The sequence below is a fragment of the Mauremys mutica genome, chromosome 15 (genome assembly GCF_020497125.1).
Source record: "Mauremys mutica isolate MM-2020 ecotype Southern chromosome 15, ASM2049712v1, whole genome shotgun sequence".
Classification (NCBI taxonomy): domain Eukaryota; kingdom Metazoa; phylum Chordata; order Testudines; family Geoemydidae; genus Mauremys; species Mauremys mutica.
The window spans coordinates 36,872,478-36,880,581 of record NC_059086.1 but is presented as its reverse complement, the minus strand read 5'-3'; the positions used below and the strand labels follow the sequence as shown (position 1 = coordinate 36,880,581).

Below are 8,104 nucleotides of genomic sequence, written 5' to 3'. Positions count from 1 at the left end.
GAGGAGGGAGTGGGGCAGAGAGGAGGAGGGAGGGGGGATGGGGAAGGAGGGAGTATGGCAGAGACAGGGGGAGGGATGGAGAAGGGAAGGAGGAGTGGGGCAGATAGGAGGAGTGGGGCAGAGAGGAGGGAGGGGATGGAGGGAGTGGGGCAGAGACAAAAGGGGGGTGGGAAAGGAGGGATTGGGGCAGTGAGGAGGAGGGAGGAGTGGGGCAGAGAGAGGATGGAGGGAGTGGGGCAGAGAGGAGGAGGGGGAAGGAGGAGTGGGGCAGAGAGGAGGGAGGGAGTGGGGCAGAGACATAAAAGGGGGGGGAGTGGGGAAGGAGGGAGTGGGGCAGAGAGGAGGAGGGGGAAGGAGGGAGTGGGGCAGAGAGGAGGGAGGGGATGGAGGGAGTGGGGCAGAGACAGAAAGGGGGGGGTGGCGAAGGAGGGAGTGCGGCAGAGAGGAGGAGGGGGAAGGAGGAGTGGGGTAGAGAGGATGGAGGGATGGAGGGAGTGGGGCAGAGACAGAAAAGGGGGGGTGGGGAAGGAGGGAGTGGGGCAGAGAGGAGGAGGGGGGGGAGAAGGGGATGGAGGATCAGGATGACAGCTACATACACGGCACCTGTGCTACACCCACCCCCGATATCACACACACGTGTGCGCACCCTCCCCATGTGTCTGTGCAACTTGCAAACCCCCTCACTTGTGTCGGTCTTGCACAACCGCCCAGCACAGGTGTGTGGAGAGTGAACCCTGCCCAACGCACACACCGGTGTGCAATCTCAGACACACAGCCAGCAGCGCTGGGGGGAGGCTGCTGGGGGGACACCCCCCTGTCTCTGCCACCCCATGCCCTCCCCACAGGCCCTGTGGGTAACCGGCCCCCACCACTGGCAGGGACGGTGGGGGGGGGCACAACTCATTGGCACCTACTTGCCCAAGGACTGGGGCTGGCCGGGGTGGGGGTTGTATTGGAGGCCTGAGGATGGGGCCCAGAAAATGTGGGGCAGGACCCAGGCATCCGGGGGCTGGTCATGCCTCGACCCCTCCCCCCACTCTTATAAACAGGGTCCCAGGCTGGCCCCTGCTGTAGGCCAGGCCCCATGGTCTGCCTTGGCCTACAAACAACACAGGGGCTATGGCAGCCTCAAGCGGGAGGGGGAGAAAGGAGGGACTACGAGTCCCATCATGCACCGGGAGGAAGGAAGGAAGCCGGCTGCTTGGAATGAAGTGGAAGCACTGCATGCTGGGAGCTGTAGTTCCAGGGAGGAGGAGCTGGATTAGAGCCCTTCCCGCCATGATCCTACTCGAGGCTTCATTGGCTGCGCTGAGTTGCCTGTCTGTCTCCTTCCCGCCAATCCGCTCCAATGGAGGGGCGGGACCCGCTGCTGCTGAGTAATGATAGGCAGAGCAAGAGGCCAATCCGTGGCCTGCAACCTTCCCTCCCCCAAACCGGGGCCACCAGGGCCTCAGAGCCCCTCACCCAGGCATCAGGCCACCCTGCAAGCCACAGCACGAGGGGGCCCGTGATGCACGCTGGGTTTCCACGTGCACGGGATAGCTGGGCGTGCACCAGCACTATTCACGCCCCAGCCACACGGGTCCAAGCCTTGGCTCATGAAGCAGTTTGCACACATGCACCAGCGGCAGAGTGTGCACCAGCGTCCCTGTGTCCCCAGGCGTGACTTGGCCCTGGAAGAACGTGCACCAGCGTCCCCAGGCGTGGCTCAGACCCGGCAGAGCGTGCACCAGCGTCCCCGTGTCCCCAGCCATGGCTCGGCCCCAGCAGCACGTGCACCAGCGTCCCCAGGCGTGGTTCACCCCCGGCAGAGCGTGCACCAGCGTCCTCACGTCCCCAGGTGTGGCTCACCCCCGGCAGAGCGTGCACCAGCGTCCTCATGTCCCCAGGTGTGGCTCACCCCCGGCAGAGCGTGCACCAGCGTCCCCGTGTCCCCAGCCGTGGCTCAGCCCTGGTGGCACGTGCCAGGTGTGGCCGGAGCGGCTCTCCGCACAGTTACGATCACAGTGCCCCGCTGCGGGAAAGGGGGCCGGCTGGGGCAGGGTTTGACACCCAGGAGCACTCAGCCGGCGAGAGGCGCTCTCACCCCAGACGTAGGACACGGCGGGTTGTAGCAAACGGCTGGCGCTTTATTTCACTGACAACAATCCCGGCGCAGGAGGCGGGTCCCAGCCCCGGTGCAGCCGGCTCCAGGGGGATGGGGACCGGGTGGGTCAGCGCCATCCCCAGCCGGCTCCTCTGTGCCCCGCACTCTGTCAGATGCCACCCGCAGCACAAGCACACACTTGTGCCTTGCACACGTGCTCAGTGTGTTGCACGCTCGCTTCAGCCTCACACTCACCGTCGCACGTGTGCACATCACCCAGCATGCTTGTGCCCCCTCACTCCTCCACACAGACTTGTGTCTCGCACACTTTGACCCGCTGTGTCTCACTCATCCATCCACCCCCGGCACACATGCCCCAATGTCTCGCACACCTGCTCCCCGTCACATTCCCTATCTTGCACACTTGCTCCACTTCACACACCCCGTGTATCTTGCACAGCCACTCCCCATCACACACATCCCTCATATGTTGCACAGCCACTGCCCACATCCTCACACACTCACACCACATCACACTCACATGCACCCTCATGTCTCACACTCACACACACACACACCCCGGGCACATTCATCCACGTGCCTTACATACACGGCCCCATCATATGCAACTCCCCAACCTTGCACACACCCCAGTCCCATGTGCCCCCTGCCTTGCACCCCCTTTGCACGCACCCGGTGCCACATGCATGTACACTCACCTTGCACGCTCACTTCACACACTCACACCTGCACATTCACCCCATTTCACTTCATGCTTTGCACACTCACTGTCTCAGACATTCACCACACACTCATTGTGACCCACGGATGCACACTCCCCCCCCCCAGCAGCAATCCAGTGGCTGTGGGTCCGATCAGTGGGGCTGGGCAGAAGAGCTGGGAGCCCTGGAGGAAAAAGGAAATCAGGTTACACGCTGGGGCCCAGGCAGAGGGGACACAAAGTTGGTGCCCCCCCCCTTTGCAAACAGCCCCCCCCAGACCCGCACCAGCCTAAGGCAGTGGGGGCTCCGATCTCAGCTGGGGGGGTGTCTGTGTGCCTGAGAACGGGCTGATGGGGGCAGCACCAAAGCTGGGGGGCCCTGGCACTGCACAAACCCTGTGAGACCATCCCAGCCCCAAAGGGCCACCACCCGAAACACACACCAAATTCTGTACAGATTGTCACAGAGCTAGGAAGGGAGAGAACCCAGGAGTCCCGGCTCCCAGCCCCCCTCCCCCGACGGACAGACAGACACCCGAGTGGCCCCCACCTGGGATAGGGCGGGGGGGGCGCGTCGTGGACACCTGACGCCTCCAGTGCCTCCTGGTACGACGGCAGCCCGGGGGGGCCCAGCGGCTTGGGGTCGCCAGGGAGGCAGGTCAGGGGCACGTCGGGATTCAGGGGCACGTGGACGCTGTGGGGGAGACAAAGAGGAGGATTATGGGGGGCACACACCCCTCCCCCAGCAAATCCACCAGGGGAACGTCACCTCAGCACCTCCCCCGTGGACCCTGTGCCGCTACCACCTTTCTCCCCTCTCCTGGGGGTGCTGCGACCCCTCCCTTCCCCCTGGGGGTGCTGTGCCCCTCCCCCAGGGGTGCTGTGACCCCTCCCTTCCCCCGGGGGTGCCGTGACCCTCCCCTGGGGGTTCTGCCACCCCCTCCCTTCCCCCGGGGGTGCTGTGCCCCTCCCCTGGGGGTTCTGCCACCCCCTCCCTTCCCCCGGGGGTGCTCTGCCACTCCCCTGGGGGTTCTGCCACCCCCTCCCTTCCCCCTGGGGGTGCTGTGACCCCTCCCCCATGCCCCTCCCCTTCCCTGGGGGCACCTCCCCCACAGCTCCCTCCCCTCCCCTGGGAGCGCTGTGCCCCTCCCCCCCAGCGGTGCTGCAACCCCTCCCACTCGCTCCCCTCCCCTGAATGTTCTGTGCCCCTCCCCCCACCTTTTGCCCCCTCCTCTCTCCTGGGGGCGCCGTGCCCCTCCCCCCACCTCCTGCCCCCTTCTCTTCCCCTACCTTCCCCCCCCACCGGGGGGCCATGCCCCTCATGTCTCTGGCCCCTCCCCCTTCCCCCAGGCCCTGCTGGGCCCCCCCTTACCTGCGCTGCCTGCGCTCCTTGGACCGGTACTTGACCCAGTACATGGCAATGACGCCGACCATGATCATCAGAACCAGCCCGGCCACCAGCCCGGCCACCAGCCCGGCCACGTCCACCCCGGGGCTGTCTGTGCGGGGGTGGGGGGGTGTTAGCAGACAGGAGACCCTGTGTCCCTAGGGGCAGCCGGCTCCCACCCGGCCCCGGGGCGGGGACTGGCTGGCTCAGGGGGGCAGGGAATGGGGCACGGGCCTGTCCCCTCGGGGGGCGCCGGCTCCCACCCGGCCCTGGGGCAGGGACTGGCTGGTGGGACAGGGAATGGGGCAGGGGCCTGTCCCCTCCAGGGGGCGCTGGCTCCCATCCGGCCCCAGGGCGGGGACTGGCTGGTGGGACAGGGAATGGGGCAGGGGCCTGTCCCCTCTGGGGGCGCCGGCTCCCACCCGGCCCTGGGGCAGGGACTGGCTGGTGGGACAGGGAATGGGGCAGGGGCCTGTCCCCTCCAGGGGGCGCTGGCTCCCATCCGGCCCCAGGGCGGGGACTGGCTCGCTCGGGGGGCAGGGACTGGGGTGTGGGTCTTTCCCCTCTAGGGGGGGTGCCCCACACTCACCTGAGCTCCCGCCTTTCCCATTGTGGGGATAAGTGTCCCAAAAGGCTTTCTGGGGGGAGGAACACAAGAGATGAGTGATTAATATAGGGATATAGCTGCTCTGCTCCCCTACATCTGCCTCCACCTTCCATTTAGAGACCCTTAATCACTAAACCCCACTCCCCACCGGAAGTCCTGGCTCCCAGCCCCCTCCTGCTCCAACCACTAGACCCCACTCCCCTCCCAGCACCGGGGATTGAGCCCAGGAGCCTCAGCCTCCCCAACCCTCATCATGAAATGGAAATGGGCAAATTCACAGCTCATCCCACACAGCGAGGTTGGACCTGGGGAACTCTATGCCACAGGATTTCACGGGGGGGGGGAGGGGTGCAAGAAGGCTGGGAGAGTCCTATTGCACTTGGGCCTGTGGAACTCCCTGACACAAGGTCTCTGACGTTGGGCAGCGAGCAGGGCTCACCTGACCCCTAAGTAAGGAGGCCTGTGGGGCTGGGGGTGTGTGACTTCCCTGGGTGGGGGGGCAGGTTACCTGGTAACGGCACGGTTTGGGACTGTACCTGCTCAGAGATGGGATGCTGAGCTAGATGGGGGTGATCTGGGAGGGGGGGTACCAGGCTATATGGGGGCACCTCAGAGCTGCCTCACCCCCCACAAAATGAGAGAGAATCCCCCTCCGCCTGGAGCAGTACAGGGATTAGGACCCAGCCAGCTCATGGGGTCAGAAGGGTTAACCGCTTGCCCCGCCCCCTCTGCTCTCAGGCCTCAATGCCGCAGGGCCCCATGGGTAACGTGGGCGTTCCACCCCCACCCAAACCCGGGTGACGCACCCACCTGCACGGGGCTGGGAAGGAATTCACCCGCCCCCAGAGAGACAGGGGTGGGAACCCAGGTGTCCGGGCTCTGGGCCAGCTGGGATCCTTCCTTGAGACATGGCTGCTGGGTCATGGGGACCCCACTCCCCCATCCCCCTACACCCGATCTCCCTGTGGCACCCAAGTCCCCTCCCCCTCTGCAGCCTCCCAGGCCCCTGTGACGCCCCCCAGCTCCGTGTGCGCCCCCCCCCCCCCCGGTACTCAGCTGTTGCAACGTCGTCCTCGAAGACTTCCCGCGCCTCCTCGTAGTTGCAAACCTCCTCCAGGCACTCGCGCTCCAGGTTCCCCGGCGTCACCAGCTCGAAGTCCCAGTGATTGTAGAGAAGCCGGCGCCCCAAGAATCCCTGCGCGGCATCTGCACCCAGGAACACTGGAGGGAGGGGGGAGAATGGGGGTCAGGATGCCTGGGTTCTTTCCCCGGCTCTGGGAGGGGAGGAGAAGGGGGGTCTAGTGGTTAGAGCGGGGGGGGGGCTGGGATCCAGGACGCCTGGGTTCTTTCCCCGGATTTGGGAGGGGAGTGGGGTCTAGTGGTTAGAGCAGGGGGGGGACTGGGAACCAGGATGCCTGGGTTCTCTCCCCGGCTCTAGGAGGGGAGTGGGGTCTAGTGGTTAGAGCCCGGGGTGGGGGGCTGGAAGCCAGGACGCCTGGGTTCTCTCCCCGGCTCTAGGAGGGGAGTGGGGTCTAGTGGTTAGAGCCAGGGGTGGGGGGCTGGGAGCCAGGACGCCTGGGTTCTCTCCCTGGCTCTGGGAGGGGAGTGGGGCCTAGTGGTTAGAGCCGGGGGTGGGGGGCTGGGAGCCAGGACGCCTGGGTTCTCTCCCCAGCTCTAGGAGGGGAGTGGGATCTAGGGGGTCCCGATTTAGGGCACGCACTCTCCTTATGGGTTGGGAGAGGGAGGGATTCAGCCAGGATCCCGAGTTGCTCCCTCTCCAGGGTCTGGGACCCCCATTAAAGCCCCCCCACACACACTTACCTTGTCCCCCGACCTGTGCGTGGGGCTGCTGCCTGTTGGGGGGGCTGGCAAAGGTGGAGATGAAAGCCTGGCCCAGCAGGAGCAGGACGGGCGCCCTCCACATGATGGGGGGGAGGGGGACCTGCAATGGGGGGGGCGCATCAGGGGATGGGGGCAGCCAGCCCAGCTTCCCCTGGTGCCCCTTCTCCATCACCCCCGGAGCTGGGCACCCCCCACTCCATAATCTGCAATTGGTACCAGGCTGACACCCCCAAATCCCCCCATTGTGTTACCCCAAATCCCCTCTGCTCCTGGGGCAGTGAATCCCATCCCCCGATTCCTACACCACCCACAAACTGCTCCCAAACCCCCACCCCCAAATCCTCCAGCACCCCCAAATCCAGCCCCTTCCTGAACTCCCATACCCCGACTCCTCGAGCACCCCCAAATCCATCCCCTCCTGCACCCATCTCCTCCTGCACCCCCAAATCCACCCCTCCCAGAACCCCATCTCTTCAGCACCCCCAAATCCAGCCCCTTCCTGAACTCCCATCCCGACTCCTCTAGCACCCCCAAATCCATCCCTTCCCAAACCCCATCCCTCCAGCACCCCCAAATCCACCCCTCCCTGAACCCCATCCCTCCAGCACCCCCAAATCCACCCCTCCCTGAACCCCCATCCCTCCAGCACCCCGAAATCCACCTCCTCCCTGAACCCCCATCCCTCCAGCACCCCGAAATCCACCCACCCCCGACTCACTTAACACCCTCAAAAATCCACCCCAATCCCTTTAGCACCCCCAAACCACGCTCCCACCCCCTGTCCCGGCCCCAAACCCTCCCATGTCGCCTCTGCCCCGCCCCACACAACAGGGAGGTGCCCGGAGTTCACTAGTTCCCGGTTACCCCCACCTCTGCCAGGCCCCCCCAGCCCCCTCCCCGGCGCCCCAGGATCCCCCGGGAAAGTTTCCGGGCGAACCCCGAGCCCGACCTCACCTGCCGCCCGTCCGGGAAGGGGGCGGGGCCGATCAGAAAGGGGGGGGGGGCTCTGCCCGTAACCCGGCCCCCCGGGACCGGTCCAGGTGTGTCGGAGGGGGGGGAGGAGTCCGTCTGATCTCAGGGGAGCGCGGCGGGGGGGCCTGAACGTCTCGAGGTTCCTGGGGACCCGGACGCCTGGGTCCTTGTTTTGGACAGAGACAGCCCAGGTGAGGGCGGGGGAGAGTCCAAAGGTCACATGGCGGGGGAGGGGCAGGTGCAGCCTGGACAGGTGGATGCCAGGTGCGAGGGGGGGAGGGGATTCCCAGGGAGTGCTGGGGGGCCGCGTGGGGGGTACCTGGGGGGGCAGGTGACAGGGGTGCTGCATGGGGGGCAGGTGCCGGGCGTGCAGTGTGAGGGGATCCCAGGGGTGCAGGTGCCAGGAGGTTGCGTGGGGAGATCCGGTGGGGGGGGGGGTAGGTGTCGGGGGTGTTGTGTGTGGGGGGGGAACCTGGAGGAGCAGGTGCT

At 66.0% G+C, this 8,104-nt stretch overlaps 1 protein-coding gene across 1 annotated transcript; it reads right to left on the bottom strand.

Moving 5' to 3' along the window:
- Nucleotides 1-2,108: 2,108 nt before the first annotated feature.
- Nucleotides 2,109-7,786, bottom strand: PRRG2 (proline rich and Gla domain 2). Its single transcript, XM_044989284.1, has 7 exons — nt 7,598-7,786; nt 6,623-6,743; nt 5,859-6,022; nt 4,784-4,832; nt 4,180-4,306; nt 3,358-3,501; nt 2,109-2,992 (listed from the first exon to the last, which is right to left on the bottom strand). The coding sequence occupies exons 2-7, from the start codon at nt 6,723-6,725 to the stop codon at nt 2,962-2,964; spliced, it is 618 nt and encodes a 205-aa protein (XP_044845219.1). The 5' UTR covers nt 6,726-6,743; nt 7,598-7,786; the 3' UTR covers nt 2,109-2,961.
- Between the last annotated feature and the right edge of the window lie 318 nt (nt 7,787-8,104).

Excerpts from the sequence above, each read along its gene's own strand:
- PRRG2 (XM_044989284.1), bottom strand. The coding sequence starts at position 6,725 with ATGTGGAGGGCGCCCGTCCTGCTCCTGCTGGGCCAGGCTTTCATCTCC. Across the intron at positions 4,833-5,858 it reads TCGAGGACGACGTTGCAACA|AAAGCCTTTTGGGACACTTA; the intron begins GCTGAGTACCGG and ends TCCTCCCCCCAG. Across the intron at positions 4,307-4,783 it reads TGGGAAAGGCGGGAGCTCAG|ACAGCCCCGGGGTGGACGTG; the intron begins GTGAGTGTGGGG and ends ACCCCCGCACAG.